The following is a 20,354-nucleotide window of genomic DNA, read 5'->3' on the forward strand; positions in this document are numbered from 1 at the left end:
ATAGAAAAACAAATACGAGAAACACAATTACATAGAGAATTATTACAAAGAGACAGTCCGTGGTCTGAAATAGAACTGTACCCGTACCATGAGTCACTGACAGTGTCAAAACTACGCCAACGTCTATGTAATTTACTTTCTATACATCTCGCTCGCACTAATATGCGAGTAAAAGTAAGATGCATAGAAATTTACGTTCTCGATAGTGTTTATGTCAGTGCCAAACTGGTGCTAGCCACACTATTTAATGTGTAGCCCGTTGCGATTAAGTGACAGGCTGATATCGTCCGGCGAACTGTCAATTTATAGGGCCCTGACAAACTTATATCAGACCGATGCCGGCGGGAGGCCGTACGGCGGAAAACTGACGACTGCTAGTCTGTAGTCGCAGAGATGGCAGCAGGCTATTGCCTGCAGGCAAATATCGCTTATGTGTGTGGACGTCATTGCATGGCCTAGGACGGCAGACCGCCCGATAAAGGGGCCCACTGTTCGGAACCGTCAAATTTTTGTTCTAACTGACAGGCCGATATCGTCCGGCGGACTGATAGTCAGTGGGCCCCTTTACTTAGGAATCATCTCGCACTTTTTACTTTGTGGTAATATGTGAAACCCCTTTCCCCCCTCTAATAAAAGATTCCCTATTTCTCCGAATTTTTCCGCGAAAATGCGCAAACTTTCAATACGTGCTTTCTCGGGGGCAGATTATTATGGGAAACGTGTGAAAATGCGATGAAGCAGTTTTACTTCGGTAATATTCAATATATGGTATTTTTCATATTTTATTCACAATTGCAAAAATGAGCGTTATCACGTCTGTATTAAGGTTTGTTTCGCTGACATTGGCGAATAAGTACGAAATATTTAATGTCAATGTCTGCAAATGTCGTTGCCAATTAAATTTGATGTTGTAGGTGTGACACATATTTAATTATACGAACGGGTCTACCGTTATTTAATTTCATTGTTTTTACCTTAAATTCCGTTGTTTCTGCTGAGTTATTGTTGTTGTTGAGTGGTTGGTGAGTAGACCCGTTCGTATAATTAAATATGTATTCAAAACGCGAGAGTTTAAAGTGTTATGTAGTAGCTGGTGTGACTTTCAAATAGGCTTAATTTTTTATTTATTGGGAAAAAAGGTACCGCTTTCTAAATTGCTATTAAGAGAGTACTCATTGCTATTTTTAGAGATCATTTCATGATATTAGTAGTAGTAGTAGTAATCACTTTATTGAACACAACACAGGTTTACAAAAATAAATTATAGTAATGGAAGTACAAAGGCGAACTTATCCCTATAAGGGATCTCTTCCAGCTAACTTTCGAGTAGATGAGTGGAAAACTATAGCCAGGTCAGATAGACAAACTTACAGGATGGATTAATGGATGGATGGATTAATTAATATTTAAAAAAAGAAATAACACTAAAGATTAAAATACATAAAATACATACTAGCATACATACATACAATACTAAATATATATTATAATATATATAAATATCACAAGTGTAAGAAAATAAAAATAAAGGTTAGTACTTAACCAGATCACGCTGATTGGAAAGCCAAAGCTTCTTCAGATTAGCCTTGAGTGACGCTACAGACTGGGACTGTTTATATGATTAACTAAGCCTATTTATTGCTAAGTAAATTATTTAAATTTAATTTAATACCCACTGTCCTGCTATCATCGTAGTTTTAGTTACCTATATTGCATGCATTTTTAGAATAGAAATTTTCGTGTTCAATTTTTTTAAATTGATAATTTAAAAAATCGTGTAAAAATATGTCTTCTTTTCATTTATTTTCAGTTAAGTAACTATTATGATATACAACCTTGCATACCTATAATTGTAATATTAAATAGTCCCCTCGCTATTTAACCGAGGGATCTGACGAAATAAATTTTAAACAGATGTTTATTTTCATAGTTAAGTGAGATAAAATGTCAACCCCCGTGGTGTTCATATCTCTCGTCGCAAATATTTGCTAGGCGAGTCATAGGTATCCTTTATTTCCCTAAAATTTTCTTCCTTTACCCCATTAAAGGCATTTGACAAAAAAATAATTGAATTCAAATTAATTATTACCTAAATTCACTAACGACCCTACTCGAACAATGCTTATAAGATATCATAGCGATACGATGCCGATCTGGCAGTGTCAAAAGTGCCATTTCTTCAACCAAAAACGTCATGCTTTGTTCGAATTGGGACGTAATAAGGTCAAAAGATTGACGCTTGCACACTTCGGGAAAGCTTGTCGATCATGTAAGTCGTCAAATACATGTGCTTGTCAAGCATACTATCGTCGCAGTCGCACCCACTTATAAATAAGCCGGCGTGGTGACCATCAATCAGCGTTTGTGTCATGTCGTAGCGTCTGGCCTGTTAACCGGCTCTGCTAAATCTCGTCTGGTAAATGTTTGGTAAATAGTGACGGTGATTAGTGGCGGTTGCTCTTTGTTTGTTACCGCTGATGTTATTAAAGATGAAATGATCTTAGATTTGATTTCTGGCGAGAGGAAAGTTAAATATTTAGACATGTGTTACCTGTTATAGATTTTGTCAAGTTTATGTTAAAGTATACTTGTTATAAGAGGACTAATCAATTTTATAGTTTTTTCAGCAATAAAGGAAAGCATTCGAGTGTTAAGTGCCGATACGGTCTATGATATAAACAAAAGCAATAATCTTAAAGGGGCCAACTGATCACCAGTCCGCCGGACGATATCAGCCTGTCAGTTGTTCGGAACTGTCCGCTATAAGCTAACTAAATTACTAACTCTACGCAGACGAAGTCGCGGGCAAAAGCCCAGTATATATACCCATATCCAAGATGACTTGATCGAAAAGTAACCTAAAACCTGATTTACCAACCTAAAATATTCTATAATATAAATTTTACCGAAGAAACGTCTGTTCGCAATAAAAGATACAATCCACTACACAGACTTTATAATAAATTACCGACGATATGACAGAGTATCTCCTAATTCCGTCAGTAATAAAACCGAGCCAAGGGCCCCAAGCACATAACATATTCAATTAGTTGCACGGTCCGTAAAGTCGAGGAAACATGAGGATTCTATTTTGTGTGTCTGTGACCGTGGAAGGAAGTGAATTTTTAATGTTGGGTGTGTGGGAATATATGTGTGTCTAGTATATGAAAGGTCGGCAGGTAAAGTTACACATTGTTTGTGTTTTAAATTGGTAAGTATAAAGTTTACACATATCCATACTTAATATTATAAATGCGAAAGTCTGTCTGTGTGTTCCCTCTTCACGCTTAAACCGCTGAATCGATTTAGATGAAATTTGGCACAGAGATAGGTTGAGTCCCTGAGAAGGACATAGGATAGTTTTTATCCCGAAAATCATCCCTTAAGAAAGTAAAAAGCGGGATGGAATTGAGATAATTAATGAAGTGTCTGCTAATTTGTGTGCATAATATGCTCAAATTGAATAATTGCTATAAAATTTTCTCCAGGCGCTATTATTTCTCTAGCTGGGGTAGTCCACGCAGACGAAGTCGCGGGCAAAAGCTAGTTTAATATAAAAAGGCTATTTAAAACCCTAAATGAAAAATATACCTTTGAACGTCAAAACGAGCCTTTTCTGTGCTTGATGTGTATTTAAATCAGCCTATTAACATTTTAAATAACGAGACACAAAATGATGAAAACCATTCATCATAATTTAAGAGCATGATGGCTCTTGTCGGTATGCGCCAGTTTTCTCGGTCCCCGGCCTGCGGGCTGAGCACGGTAGCATTTTTATCGTCTGTCACCATGCCTGTCACGTTCTAACAAGTATGTAAGTGCGAAAGTGACAGGCATAGTGACAGGTGATAAAAATGCAACCATGCTGACACCGCAGGTTCTTTAGGTCCCTGTAAGACACGAAATTTATTTTGCTTTCTCTTTGTGTGTAGCTTGCTCGTGGTTTTCGTGGTGGTGGTGGAGAACCATTAAGCTAAGCGATCGAGATTGGGCGGCGCCCTAATTTCAATCGGGATAGCGGCTGGGCTGTGCCGCCAGCATGGAAGCCTGTGATTCCTCAGCAGAATGCCGGTGAGTGTTGTGACAGTGTAGTGGACATAGTGAGTTCGTGCTGTGTGGCGCTACAAGTGTTAGGTGACCCAAACCCAAACACACCACTGTGCCCGCCTACAACGATAGCGCAAGACCTCCCCCAACCGGTTTTCTCGGCGCACGCGCAGCGCGGCAGCGGCAGTACGCAACACACGGTCGTCGTGAACGCTGCTTGCACTATTAGTGCTTAAGAAAGGAGACCTAGGCTCTCCGAAAAATGTCGCGCGAGTGACTAAAACAAGTGAGTCTAAACCGTAAAATAATTTAACATTAAGCTAAGCTTAAAAGTCAGAAAGAGTCATATATTTAAAACAAACATATCTTACCTTTAATTGTTTATAAGCATCTCTCATACTATATAAGTATCCAGAACTAAGAAAAATATATTTGTGATAAACTCATAAGCAAGCCGATGGTCCTGGGTTCGAATCCCGGTAAGGGAATTTATTTGTGTGATGAGCACAGATATTTGTTCCCGAGTCATGGGTGTTTTCTATGTATTTAAGTATTTATATATTATATCGTTGTCTGAGTACCCATAACAAAAGCCTCCTTGGGCTTACCGTGGGACTTTAGTCAATCTGTGTAAGAATGTCCTATAATATTTATTTATTAGAGTTTTGAATGATTCACGGTTAGTTTCACTAGACTTATATTGACCGGGATATAGACCGTGATTACCTTTTGTATTATTTGTGAGCTCCCGATATTTCGACGCATGAACATGATGCATGTAACTGCGTCGAAATATCGGGAGCTCACAAATAACACAAAAGGTAATCACGGTCTATATCCCGGTCAATATAAGTCTATTTATTTATAAATAAATGCCCTTAAGTACCAGGCTTCGAAACATCCCTGGTTCGAATCCTGCGGGCTTAGCACGGTAGCATTTTATCACTTGTCACCATGCCTGTCACGTTCTAACAAGTATGTAAGTGCGAAAGTGACAGGCATAGTGACAGGTGATAAAAATGCAACCATGCTGACACCGCTCCTCCGTAGGTCGCTAATACCGACTCGACTAAGACTTGGAGGCCGGTTAATCGCTGTTATTGATTAATAATAAACAACTTAAATAATTAAAGTTAGGCTCTTGTAATTTGAAATAATTATCTAGAGGTATCATCCAATGTTGTAGAACAGCGTAAAAATTCAAGGGATTTTAAAGGAGTAGATTAGGTTGAAATTTAAATAACTTCTATACGAAAAAAATCGTAAGCAAAGGCTTGAAATGTAAATAAGTTTTCGCTCGACCTAAATAAAATTATGAATCAAAAAATAGATACTTTCGTATTTCTAAAGTCGCCCGATTTGAAAAGATTATCTGGCGAATGCCGCGTTCTGAGATCATCGTTCCACCGCGAACTACGTTCGACGTGTTGCCTCTGTTGCACTTGCAAATTCGTACGTAAGTGTGACAGGGAGGCAACACGTCGAACGTGGTTCGCAGTAGGCCCTGTTACTAATTAACATTCAGTCGGCTTCACAAAGACCCGACCCGCGGGTATGGATGTTTTCATTATGGCCCCTATCCCGCAATAAACAAATACATTAATTAACTTTGGAAATGTTGCCAGCTGACGTATTGAATTTTTAAAGAAGTCTCTCGCTTTTATTACGCTGGCAATCCAGTTCGCTTCACCCGGAGTTCATTTATTTGAGCGCGGTTACGGTCATAAAATGTGTCGTTCTCAAGTAAAAGGTACCACATTGTCGTTTACCACAAGGACGCTCTGACAAGTTATTCGTATAGAGATGCAAGCAAATTTCACCATTATGGTAAGCGACAATGTGGTACCTTTTACTCGAAAAAGACACAAATATGGGCATTTTTCACTTAAAAGTGTACGTACCATTTACTTTTTTCGAAAATCCATCAACTTTTGGGTTATTTCTACTCAGAATCACGAGGACCCAGATTTAAAAAGAAAAAAACTATGTCCCAAAAAAATAACAGTTTTGTAACGCATTTTCACATACATTTTGTATGGACCGTTACAAAACTGACACCCAAAATTTGTATGCATAACTGGGGACACTTTTTTTCTTTGTCTCATTCAGTACTCGTGATTCTGAGTCTAAACAACCCAAAAGTTGATAGTATTTAAAAAAAAAATAGTACCAATTTTCCGAAAACCCCCACATTAGTCCTTGCTAGTCCACGCCCTTAGGCGGGTGCTTGTCTAATATTTCTCATTGGAATTTTGGTTCAACTAAAACATAACAAAAGCCTCCAGGATTATACATAGTAAAGTCAAACGAGTGGAATTTTAAAGATTATTTTGCGTGTCAGACATTTTTTTCGTAAAAAACCGGAGCAGATGTGAGAAATTGAAAATAAAACTTATTGTAATGTATACCCTTATTCATAAAATTTAGTAACGGAACAAACCTCTGTAAAAAAAAAAACATACCTTTTGACAAATCTAATAGGAGCCAAAAAATTTTTTTTGTTCTATTTCGATGTTGGTCCCATACAAAAAGTTGCTAAGTTTAACCTAAATATCTCTCAAAATATGGCAATTTTTTTTTTAAACTCCGTATACATATGAACTTTGGTCTGTTACAGTTTTCACCGTATACCTAACTAGTTTAACTACGTATGTTTCTATGACCCATTTGCATGCTGCCAAAAACAGCTAAAAAGGCTAGACCAATGTAACTTTTATAATATCTATGTAAAACCCTTTTTATGTGCAAATAAATGATTATGATGTTGATGATGATGATGATTAGTGTAAAATATACGCACGCAATAACCCGTCACAACCACGAATCGTAAACAACAACGCCACCGCATTTAATGAAACACGTCACACATGGATTCATTTAACTGCGATTATTTACGACATTCACGATTTCTCGCGACGATTACGATTCTTACAGGAACGGGAATAAGTGTAATTAATGCTTTATTATTACGTTAAGTAATTAGGAACCTAAATAGCACGACATTTACGGTAATGGCATAATTAAGAAAACGTAGATTTGCTTAATCACTGACTAAACATATTATAGCCGAGTTATTAAAATTATAATTGAACTTAATAAAGAAATGTACATTTCTTTATTAAGTTCAGTTACTATTTTTAACTGCTTTCTTGTCACAAGCCGACTTGTTAGCTACCACCTTCAAACCTTCAAGAAAAGAGCGTACTCCCATCTTAGTCCGGCAACGCACTCACAACCCCTCTGGTGTTACGGGTGTCATTAGGCAATTCGTCTGCTCATTTGCAAACATTGTAAGAAAATATATTTTTAATGTTATGCAAACATGTATTTCAATGAAAGGGACATTAAATTAAATAATACGGTACTCAAGTAATATGCTTTAAACGATTTGAAGACAGTCACTAAATTAAATTTGTTTAAAAATTGTCTCAAAACTTATTTGTTAAAGAAGTGCTTTTATTCGGTTGATGAGTTTTTGTCAGCTCAGAGTACAATATAGTATTAATGAATCGTTTTTTTTCTCTCTTTTTTTCTGACATAATCAATAGTAACGAATAATTAATTTAGATGAATTGACATAGACTTAGGAATTATTATTTATTATTTTATTATAAGCCAAATTGTTATTATGTTAGATAGTTGTAATACTTTAATTTTTAATTGTTATTTATAAAATTGTTATTGTGATATAATGTGAAATTCAAACGCAATGTATATTGTTATATGAATAAATGACTATGACTATGACAAGAATTAAATAACAATGAGACATCATTTCACATTACCATATGACAAGAAAGACACCTAATACTGCTGGGTAAAGGCTTCTTTAGGGAGCATAAAGACATAAAGGCTGGCTACAAAATAAGTGCATTTCCGTTGCCAGGAAGGTTTTGGGATTATACTGAGCAACTTTTACTATGGGACCAACCACGAAATCGCAAAAAAAATTTTATCCTCCCATAGAAAATGGACCAGTCAAAATGTACGAAACAGCCAATTTTTTTTCGCGGTTTCGGGGCTGGTCTCATAATAAAAGTTGCTCAGAATAATCCCAAAACCTCCCTGGCAACGGGGATGCACTTAGTTTTCAGCAACCGTGTATAATTGTATTAACTTGTTATCAATTTGAACTGAATTTGTTATCAATATGATATTTGACCCAAACACATCACAAGACCTATCAAAACCATATTCAAAGGCAGGTCAGTATTTTTTTATTTAAATAATCTCATTTCTAGGATTTTACATAGAAGACGCATTTCAAAATTTGTCATCGCAATGACAATTCAAAATTCCAAACGTTATTCCGCAAATGGATTGCCGAGACACTTTCCTACTTCGGTTCGGGAAATATCGGCACATTTAAAGAGATGAAAATTCCGGTAAAATCTTTCACATTTTCGAGTATTTTGACATTTCAGAGATCTATGATGTTGAAGTGATACTTAGTTGTTTATAGAGGGAAAGGGCTCGAAGAGATTTAGGTTTTGATTTGTCTATCCTATTTCTTGTTTAATATTTTAGGAGTTCAACTAGGGAACAAATCAAATTATTTCATTAAATATTGTTTGGTTTATTTTTTTAAGTAGTCACTATATAAATTGTAAACTGAAATAGATGTTATATAAGGAAGAAAAAGTCTTCTGCTTGCGCGGCTAACTTCCTGACGACTAGACCACTCGGCCACGGCGGTACCCGGCTCAAATTCTCTGAAAGTCACTTGAAAAGTTTATAAAAATCAAATTTTATTATACTGTACTGTAAATATTTGCATTTTTATTAAACACAAAATAAAAATAAAATAGAAAAATCCTATTTACTGAACAAAATAATTAAGTACCAGCCGACGGTATTCGCCACCATTTTACCAACGATTAAAATTACCGGGAATGAACATTAAAATAGTAAAGATTAAATATAATCAAATATACATCAAATTATTAAATATAGAGATGTACTCTCCGAATATAAAAACTCATTTTTTTTATTACAAAGAGAAAAAGAAAATGTGTTTTAACACATTCACTGCTCACGTCAGCTACGCGCTACGAGCGTAGCCGATAACACGGATTAACCATATGTAGGAAAAAGCGCCTACGAACAGTTAACCCGCCTAGCGAGTCGCTGGCAGTGAATGTAATAAGAGACAAAATAGTACAAAACCTTTTATTTTTCCAAATTGTAATCGACCCGCTACAAAGTTGATCAATAAAAACGCCCTTTATTTAAGTATTTAGGTCGTATTTTGAAATCAAAACAATCAAAATATCCTGCGTCCAATAAAGCAAAGTTTTTTAATAAACCAATCCAACATAGCACACGGCCAGATAGGATATGCGCACGGAACATCGCATGCCTTCGCCACATTTCATAAGGAGCGCCAAAGTTGTAGTAAAAAAGTAAAGTCACTCGATTTCCAGATAATCGCATTGTATAAAGCAGACATTTCTGTATTCAAATAACTTCTGAACACGAGTATTTAGGTAGGTACGATTATCACATTTGAATTATAGAAATACATAGAAAAAATCCATGACTCAGGAACATATCTGTGCTCATCACGCAAATAAATGCCATTTAACAATACTTGTTTGTTTTGACGCATTTTGATAATGAATGTGGTGTTGCCAGTAATACAATTTATTTATAAATGTTATTAGCGACAACACCATTATATTTTATTTTATTTACTTAATTTTTGTCACGGAAATCAACGGGAGAGGCCTTTGCCCAGCAGTGGGACACTACAGGCTATTAAAAAAAAACGCATTTAACTGATTTGCAAGACCGAAGTGATTCTATAAGTTTTCCGTTTGTCAAAACAAAGTTTGTCACGGAACACTAAAAATTACAATAGTTGGACTTTTGATCTGGTATTTTGTCGAATAGGTATTTTGAAAAGCTTTACATAAATAAAATACTTGAAATAGTAACGTATATAGAAATATGACGAGATATATAAAATCTCAAAGTATTGAGAAGAAAGTGAAAGTGAAAGTGAGAGAAAGTGTCGCGGCCATAAGCCTAAATTTCTGTCCATATGTAGTGGTACTCTATGTTACATAATTAGACATTTAACCTATAGGTATAGACACTTAGCCGTAAGAGACTTGACTGACAGACTGACCAACGTAAATCCCTAGTAGCTAAGGTTATTAGCATTAGCACCTATCTTCATCTTTAGACATACTTTTTTTTTTTTTTTTTTTTTTCAATCTAGTTTTTAATTCTCTAACTGGTCGCCCAAGATACAGGCTATGCCTAGTTTGGGGACCCCTGTTCATACTGTTATAAATGTACCGCTGTATGCGCGCAACCTGAACCTCATGTGTCATATATTAGCATGTGGAGGGTTGTTGGAGAAAAATAATAAACCAGTCTTAAAGCAGCGCTCGTCTTTGACTCACGTTCCCCGTGCCCTAATATACTAAACATGGCGCAGCCGGTTTTTAAAAGAGATTAATAGTGCTATTTGAAGTCGAAGTGATAAGATAAATGTAATAAAAAACTGAGTGTTGTGAAATATAAAAGCAAAACTAATTACCAAGTACAATGGAAACCATTTTGCAACCACCGCCGCCATTTATATTTGAAAATAATCTTGTAAATGTGACATCTGGTAATTTAAGTAAAGAGTGGGACAAATGGAAAAAGAGTTTCATAATTTACTATGCAGCGTGTGAAATCGGGAAGAAAGACGCCACAGTGCAGATAAATATTTTGCTTCATGTCATTGGTGATCAGTGCAGAGACGTGTACGATCAGTTTACGGATCAAACAAAATGTGATACGGTTGACAAAGTGTTGGCGAAATTTGATGATTTTTTTTACCCAAAAAAGAATTTAACGATTGAACGTCACAGATTCTTTACACGCGATCAGAGTGAATTCGAGTCCGTCGAACAGTACGTGTTCGAATTAAACAAAATGGCGGTGAAATGTGAATTCAAAGACCTGTGCCAAGACTTAGTGCGAGATAGATTGATATGTGGAATAAGAGATGGAACATTACGAGAACGCTTGTTGAGGGAACCAGATTTGACTTTAACAAAGGCTGTAGAGATTGGTAATTTGGCAGAATTATCTCGCGCACAAGCTGTGACCTTGAAATCGGAGAGCACTGAGCATCACCATGTACATGAAATTTCTAATGAAAATCAAGGTACAAACTCACAAGTGAAGGGGATTGATGCTATACATAAGGACCGTCGGTTTTCTCGAGCGCAGCGGTCAAGGTCATCGCGCACGCGACCGGGCGGGCAGTGGTCGCGTCCAGGTCCGTCGCGGCAGCAAGAGCAGCATCAGGACTCAAGGGGTGCTAGAGGAGGCCTACCTTCTTCACGCTACCGGGAGGAGAGAAAGTGGCACAACACACCGATGTATCGCGGTTGTCTACAATGTGGTGGAGTTCATGCAAAGTTTAAGTGCCCGGCATATGGACAACAATGTTTAAGTTGTAAGAAATTTAACCACTACTCGAGAATGTGTGGAATTTATGAGGTGCGTGAGGACTCTTCCGATCAGGTAAATAAACATATGAATATAAAGACAGATGATTTTCTAGAGAGTTTACAAATTTGTGGTAAAAACATAGCTTTCAAGTTAGATACCGGTGCTGACGTGAATGTCCTTCCTTTACGTAGGTTAAAACAATTAAATATTCGTGAGTCTGATTTGACTAAAACGTCCCTTAAGTTGGAAGCGTATTCAAGGGATCAGTTAAAAGTGGTAGGTAAATGTTATTTAAAAGTCACACATAGAACGAATGTGTATGTTTTACGATTTGTTGTCGTCGACACAGATTCGATGCCGATACTAGGCAAGTACTCATGTCGAGAGCTTAATTTGGTTAAGAGAGTATATACGTTACAAAAGAAAAGTGAAATTTTGGATGAATATTCAGACATTTTTGTAGGTGTAGGTTGTTTGCCAGGAAATTACAAAATAAGGCTAAAAGATGACGTCAGACCGGTAGTCCATTCCCCTAGGAAATTACCGGTAGCATTAAAAGATAAAATTAAAAATAAGTTGCAAGAAATGCAGGAACAGGGCATTATTGCCAAGGTTGAGCGCCCCACGGATTGGGTGAATAGCATGACGGTGGTAAAAAAGCCAAATGGCGACCTGCGGATATGTTTAGATCCCCAGGACCTTAACAAGGCTATTCGGCGTGAGCACTTTAAGTTGCCAACCTTGGAAGAAATAACTTCTTGTTTATCGGGAGCTAAGTACTTTAGTACTTTAGACGCAAAACATGGATTCTGGCAAGTGGCACTACATGAGTCAAGTACGGATTTATGTACATTTAATACGGCTTTCGGTAGGTACAAATTTCTCAGAATGCCATACGGCATCTCGTCTGCATCAGAGGTATTTCATAGGAAACTATATGAGCATTTTGAGGATATCGAGGGGGTAATTCTTTTTGTCGACGATTTATTAGTATACGCAAACTCAAAAGAAGTTCACGATCAGAGACTTAAGGCGGTACTCGAGAGGTGCAGGGAAATAAATATTAAATTAAATCGTGAGAAGTGTAAAATTGGATTAAAAGAATTAAAATATCTAGGTCATAAAATCACCCACTCAGGGATAAAGCCAGATGATAGTCATATATTAGCGATAAAAAATCTCCCGAGGCCACAAAATACAAAAGACGTCGAACGGTTTTTAGGATTGGTTACATATGTAGGTAGATTTGTCCCAAACTTATCAGAGAAAACATTCCTTTTGCGGGATCTATTAAAGAAATCTGTAGAATGGCACTGGGATCATCAACACCAAGAATGTTTTGATAAAATAAAGGAATGTTTGACTAATCCACCGGTCTTACAATATTACAGTCTCGATAAACCAGTAGTGATCTCGGTAGATGCGAGTAAACACGGATTAGGTTGCTGTTTACTTCAGGATGACCTACCAGTCTCGTATGCTTCAAAGTCCCTGTCAAAAGCCGAACAATCGTATGCTCAGATCGAGAAGGAGCTATATGCCTGTGTTTATGCGTGTGAAAGATTTTATAGCTATATATACGGGCGAAGTGACGTAACTATAGAAACAGATCACAAACCGTTAATTAGCATAGTAAATAAACCGTTAGCAAATGCACCTGCGCGATTACAAAGAATGTTATTGAGACTTCAGCCATATACCTTTAAACTTGTTTACAAGCCGGGTAAGTACTTGTTTATAGCGGACGCACTATCCCGTGCAGTTGCACCGGGCGCGAGCGAGAGCTCCGTCCCACGCGACTATCTCGAGGCGCAGGCGCAGGTGTGTGCGCTGACCACTTCAAATCCACTCACAGATTCACATTTTTTAGAAATACAAAAGTGTACTAAGCAGGATGATGAATTACAGCAGCTAATTAAAGTAATTAAGTCCGGGTGGCCGACACACAAAAATAAAATAAATACATTGTTAAATCCCTATTGGGATGTGAGGGATGAACTCACGCTTGCCTTTGGAATAGTTTGGAAAGGAAACCGCGTTGTAATTCCTAAGTGTATGCGTACAGAAATGCTACAAAAAGTTCATATAGGGCATTTAGGTATAGAAAAATGTCGATTAAGAGCTCGTGAGATTATGTACTGGCCGAATTTAAATTCACAACTATTAGACTATTTGTCGCGTTGCCAGGCATGCCTCACTTATAGAAAGAAAAATAGTAAGGAGCCCCTCATACCACATGAAGTTCCCGAGCGAGCATGGAGCAAAGTAGGTGTAGATGTCTTTCACTATGGCGGGAAATCGTTCCTATTACTAATAGATTACTATAGCAAATTTGCAGAGGTAGTAAAATTAAAATGCCTAAGAACCGAATATGTCATCACTAAAATAAAAACTATTTTTAAGAGGCACGGTATTCCCGAAATACTTATGTGATAATGGCCCAGAGTTTAGCTCGAACAGTTTTAAACAGTTTTCCAAAGAGTGGTCCTTCCAGCATGTCACGTCATCCCCTGGGTTTTCTCAATCGAACGGTCAAGTCGAGCGATTCGTACAGGTAATTAAAAACATGATGCGTAAAACTACGTTTGATAACACAGATTTAAACCTAGCTTTACTGGAATACGCAAACACACCCATATCATCTAGTCTACCCTTCTAGTCTTCCCCGGCGGAATTATTTTACAATAGGAAATTAAGAAGTATAGTTCCATGTTCACCTAATTTGTTAATGCCGAGAATACAGAAAGATGTTGTCAAAAACTTGAAGGCCCGCCAGTACATCCAGAAATTTTATTATGATAGGGGAGCTCGACAATTACCGGAGTTATACATTGGTCAAAAAGTAAAAGCTAGACATAACAATTCTTGGATAGCTGGCACGATACTGAAAAAGCTGAGTTTTAGATCTTACGTTATTCAATTACAGTCAGGCACAGTATTAAGACGAAACAGAAAACACATAATTGTCGATTCACAGTTTAGGGTTGATAATGAATTGCCGCGTGCAAATTATGATGACATAAATATACGAGTAGGTACAAATAACGCACAGCTGATCAGTGCGCCCACGTGTTCCTACGCCCGCGCCCCCGCGCAATCCCCTCCACACTCGCCCAGCACCGGTTCTAACGTTCCCATAAACAATACTTACCGAACTACTCGTTCCGGCAGGGAAGTACGACCTCCTGATCGGTGGGGATTCCCAGCCACATCATGAAGGGTGAACTACATCCAGTGAATCCAATCCCGGCGAAAAAAGTTTAGACTAAGTAGGTAACTGTACTGTTATAGGAAATCAATTGCATGTAATGGTAATGTTTAACTTACCTCAAAGTTGTTTATTTTTTAATTACCAAAATTTTTGCTTATATTATTTATTTATACCAATTTTAAAGTTTTACCTATAGATGAATTGAAATGCATTTTATTGTAATAAATACTTATTTTTACCAAAGTTAAGAATCTACCTATTAATGAATTGTAATGCGTTTTTGTTATTTACACTGATGATTATTATTTAATGAAGCAAGGAGATAACATATAAAACTTATTGCATGTTCAGAAAGGAATGTATTATAGTCAATGAGTACCTAAATAATTTACAATGTCAACTTATATTTTGATGTTACGTGTAAAATGGATACTCGATCATAATTTATTTTTAAGTTGGTTTATATATAACGTAATAGTTTTTTTTTTCCTTTTTTTTTATTAAAAAGGGAATTGTCATATATTAGCATGTGGAGGGTTGTTGGAGAAAAATAATAAACCAGTCTTAAAGCAGCGCTCGTCTTTGACTCACGTTCCCCGTGCCCATACTCCATCTACAAATTCCCATCTTTGTGTGCAAAATAAATATATTTTTCATTTTTTCATTTTCATTTTTTTCATTGAAGACAGTTTGAGTTAAAAAAAAACCTACTAATCTACTTTAACTGTGTACATTGTACACCCCGTTATACGAAATCATGTAAGGCGACAGTCCTAAACGTGTGGAACGTTTTTCATATCATAAAACCATTTGAGCGTCACGCTACTGAGCGGCTGTTGTTGCATATATCGCCTGTTTTGTCACGCATTAAAATAACATGGCGAATACATTGCAAACTCGGGCGTTTTTGCGTATTTTAAATTTTTAGCTTCCTTGTGGTTTTCAGTAAAATTGTCGGAATCCATACTCTGTCTGTCTGTCATCTGTGTGTTAAACCGCTGAACCGATTTAGTTGAAATTTGGCATAGAAATAGTTTGACCGGGGAAGGACATAGGATAGGTTTTATGTCGGAAATCATCCCTAAAGAGAGTGAAAAGGGGGGCGAAATTGAGAGATTTAATTAATTGCCTGATAATTGATGACAAATAATTAAGTTTATGCCCAAATTGAATGATTATCATGTTGTTCTTATTGGGAAAAGTTATAGGCTAGTTTGTATCCATCATTATCATCATCCCACGCAGATGACGTCGCGAACAGATGCTATAATATAGATAGCTGGTGATAAATATTATAATATCATCTTACTCAAACCGCACACACAACAGTTTAATCGAATTTAAACTGTTGTGTGTGTGTGTGTGTGTGTGTGTGTGTGTGTGTGTGTGTGTGTGTATGTGTGTGTGTGCGCGCGTGTGCGTGTGCGTGTGTGTGTGCGCGCGCGCGCGCGTGTGTGTGTGTGTGTGTGTGTGTGTGTGTGTGTGTGTGTGTGTGTGTGTTTAATTTAAGGCTCAATAAGGCTTGTAGTTACTAGACAACGATATATTATAGTACATTGATGTTATAATACCTACGTATATACATTGAAAACATTCGTAACTCAGAAACAAATGATTCTGATACAAACTATCCGGATTGTAAATCACACGTCCTTACCGCTAGGCTACCAACGATTCTTGCTTAGCTTTGCAAACATTCCTGTAAAAATGTTTCTATCCAGTATTACACACCATTACAGCTAAGTTTGTCTGTCTTATGCGTCCCAGAGGTCCTATTGGCGTGCGATTGTTTCAACGCTTCAAAAAGAAACAAGTATTTGTGAAACTGCAGCGACTTAAGCCTTTTTAAAATGCAGTCAAATTCAACGTGCCGTTTCGACATCTGTGACAAATTGGTGAGTCAGGAAGTTTCGTAATTTCGGTTTTTTGCTGTTTGTTGTTCGACCTACAGAGGTCAAGGTGATTGGTGACAGAACATTTGTTTTGCCACGAGCAGACGAGAGACAAAGCGATAATCCGGATGTTTTTGAGTGGGTTTTGATTTTGTGAAAACAGTTTAAGTATGTAAAGTGTCATCGAAATCTTTGCTGCGCTAATTACGACACAGAACCAGTTTGACCGTACATTTAGATATCATAATTTGTCATTTTGTTACCGTGCTCGCTCGCGTCAAGACATGAATGAGTATGTATAAGCGCGAATGATAACAAAATCACATCATTTAGATACCAAAATGTACATTCGAATTGAGGGCGATTTGTGAATTTCAATCGCTCGATTTCGTCACTAAATCGGCGGAAAACGGCGAGATGGTAATTTTTGAAATACGAGCGATATAAATTGGGAATCTAGTGGTAGTGACCATTTTCATAGTAGAATTTAAATGGCTAGTACCTAGTGGAGATATTATTGAACGAAATACACGAAATCGTGCGGTCGAAATTCAAAAATCGGCCCCTGGACTCACATTTTCGTTACGCGTCTACGAAACATTTACGCTACGGGAAAACCATTCCGGCTACGCGTGCTACGACTTGACGTAGCATTACGAGGGTTTCGTAGCAAACGGCAGCTGTAGGCCGAGCACATGATTGACGCGACAGTATCTCGCCGCGAGATAGACTACCCGTCTTTTACTAACTGTATTGAATTAAAGGGGGACGGGTAGTCTATGTCGCGGCGAGATACTCTCGCGCCAATCATGTGCTAGCCCGGCTGCACCTATTTATAAACTGTCATCAATTCGAACGAATACTGACATCAGAATGAAGCTCTATAAAACTGCCAGTGCAAAATCAGTGATCGTGCATTTCGCTCGTACTAGTCCGTACATGTATTGGCGCGGACAAGACATACGATAACTAAATAGTACCTTCCATAATTCTAATATTATCCCGATGTCAAGCACATAGCGAAGCTATCGTTAGGTACTAATATTTTACATGCTCATGGATATTTTCCAGTCATATATAATGTCCTTCTCCCTTCCTTTTGATCCTTTTTATATCGAAGTACAGAAATTCGTGTTCAATAAAATTATTGGAGCGAGAAATCAATGAAACGGTCCTACTTATATGCTATAAATAATATCTATCGATATATCGAATTCTATCCTATTCATCTAATCATTTTGTGTGGATATGATTGACCTAGGCCCACAGTGAGCTCAGTCAGGCGTGTGTGTGTATTCATGTATAAATACTTATGAACATAGAAAACATCCATAACTCGGGAAGAAATATTTGTGATAAACGCCTTTACCAAGATTCAAACCCGTAATCTCCTGGTTTGTAAGCAGTGTCACCACCGAGTAGGCTGTCAAATAATAGTATTTTGTGAAACAGGTACATAATAAGGGTTCTTAAATTCAAGGGCATAAGTTACAAGACGAAACAAAGATGAGTTTTGTAAAGACAGGCCCGTGAATTTTAAGACCTGATTATGCACCGTTGCACACATTCTTTTTTCTAAGACAGCGGCAAACACCTAAAATAAGAAATAAAATCATAGTAAATGACATCGGCTTTCTTATTGCGCGCTCGCTTACAGCTCGCGCGCACAATATCGCCTCGTGTGTAATGACCAACTTAGCACACTTGTATCATAATGTACTATTATGTACAGTGTATAAAATAATCACGCACCAACATCAAAGTTAAAATAACTGGTTGTCAGTCGAGTAAGTTAAAAGCATACGTATATTATTCTGCTTAAGAGTCCGCAACAAGCCCGGTTCTCCATACAAACGTAGTTTAAGCTCTCATTTTAAAACGACTAGCTTGATTGATATGAAATTTTGTACTTACAATAGGATAAGGTATATCTAGTCCTGTAATTTGTTTATGTAGCTTCAGATACCATAGTTAAAAAAATACAGCGAAGTTTTTTTACAAAACTCGTTTTTGCTCTATTACGTTTGTTTTATAAACTGGAGCTATATAAAGTAATTACAGAACTAGATGTACCTCATGTCATTGTATTTGCAAAGTTTCATTACAATCCAATACGTAGTTTTAAAATGAGAACGAAACTCCATTTGTATGGGATGCTGAAATTCGGCTGAGCTTGCTAAATAACTACAAACCATAAATTATCCATACCTTTTTTTTAACGATGTGGTATTTGCTGTTACGCATAGCCCCTGTGACCTAGAGGGGCGTCGGGGGTTATGTGGGACTCCCATCTCCCATTCCTTTCTCTTAGCGAGAAAAGGGGGAGGAGTCCTACCCACTAAACCCACATCGGCTTTACCCGTATTATCGTATGGGAGACGTCATGGGATCGCGAACATTCTGCCATGACGAAATTATCCATACCTAAGCCGAAATAAACTAAGATTAAAATTACTTCGTTCAATAGATAACAAAATTGTACGAAATATGTTCCGAACAAAATGTTCGTCTGGTAATGTAAATTCTTGTTGAATTTCTATCTGAATTTAGACGTCGATCTTTTTAATATCAGTATATTTCAGCAAAGTATTATTTTTTATTTGCCTTTTTTTCCCCTACAATTTCCGGTTATCAAAAATTTCAATTTAATAATAATGATTAAATTAAATTTACCCTCCATCGGCCTGATTCTAATTTTAATAAACGTCAAAAATTAGATCCGATCCATATCGTATCGAGATCAAATTTTTGACGTTTATTAAAATTAGAATCAGGCCGTATGACGCTGCACGCTCCAGCGTCAACTTAAGTCTTATACATAATTAGTTACGTTATCCACAACGTAACTAATTATGTAGTATTAGTTACGTTATCCATAACGTAACTAATTATGTATAAGACTTAAGTTGATTGTAAATATGAATGGAAATAAATGCTATGTAATTATATTTATTTTTATGAATTTACATACATATTTTATACTAAAAGTGGCTAACAAGTATGTATAAAGCGTTTATCGTATCACATGGGTGACCGTCTACGGTGACCGTTTACCAGGCGGGCCGTATGCTTGGCCACCCACGTGGAATAAAAAATGACAACTTTTTTAATTTCCTTCCCTAAAACGGAATTAATCGAGTCCTCCATTCAACTTTTTAAATTATACTCACGAGGAATTGTGTAAGTATTCCTGACCGTACCCGAAAATTTCCAGGCTGTATTAGGGAAAAAAATGTAACGTCGAGAAACGAGATTCATCTTCATTAGGTATCCTTGGATATTCCTATCCCTCACTCAAGATAACCAGCGTAGAGGGACCTTTAATTTAGGTATAAATACAGAATAAGTGTTGGAATAACATAGCCACATCATTGCTCAAAATGAATTTATTTGTTTCAAACTCTACAAAGGCAAAATGCTAATGACTAATAAGTTTTTTGAAACTTACGAAATATAATTTGATATTTACATGAAGAAATCGTACTTATTACCAAAAGGCCTAGTTTAACCTCTGGGTTGGCTCTTTCAAAAGCCCAACCCAGCGCCAATTCTTGTTTTTTTGTTTGGTTTTTTTGTTGTTTGAATGTAACCTGAAGTGCAAAAACAAGTAACATCTGATTTTGATAAAATTTCGTAAGTTTTAAGAGCTCGTTGTGGGCGGAATAAACACGAAATCCCAATTTGGAACAACAAAAATGTATGTATTTTTCCGTAGTCACGGAAATTCCATACGTTTACACAAAGGAATA

The 20,354-nt window shown here is 37.0% G+C and overlaps 2 protein-coding genes across 2 annotated transcripts in view; one reads left to right on the forward strand and one right to left on the reverse strand.

The window, feature by feature from the left end:
• The window catches only part of LOC134756100 (zwei Ig domain protein zig-8-like), a 660,767-nt gene that overhangs the window by 290,375 nt on the left and 350,038 nt on the right, over positions 1-20,354 (reverse strand). The gene's annotated exons all lie outside the window — the stretch shown is intronic.
• LOC134756180 (uncharacterized) lies at positions 10,568-11,241 on the forward strand (the record flags this gene model as incomplete). The annotated part of the gene is made up of 1 exon (XM_063693007.1): positions 10,568-11,241. A coding segment is annotated over exon 1 (639 nt), but the record flags the coding sequence as incomplete, so codon positions are not given.

This window comes from Cydia strobilella, chromosome 3 (genome assembly GCF_947568885.1).
Source record: "Cydia strobilella chromosome 3, ilCydStro3.1, whole genome shotgun sequence".
Taxonomy (NCBI): Eukaryota; Metazoa; Arthropoda; class Insecta; order Lepidoptera; family Tortricidae; genus Cydia; species Cydia strobilella.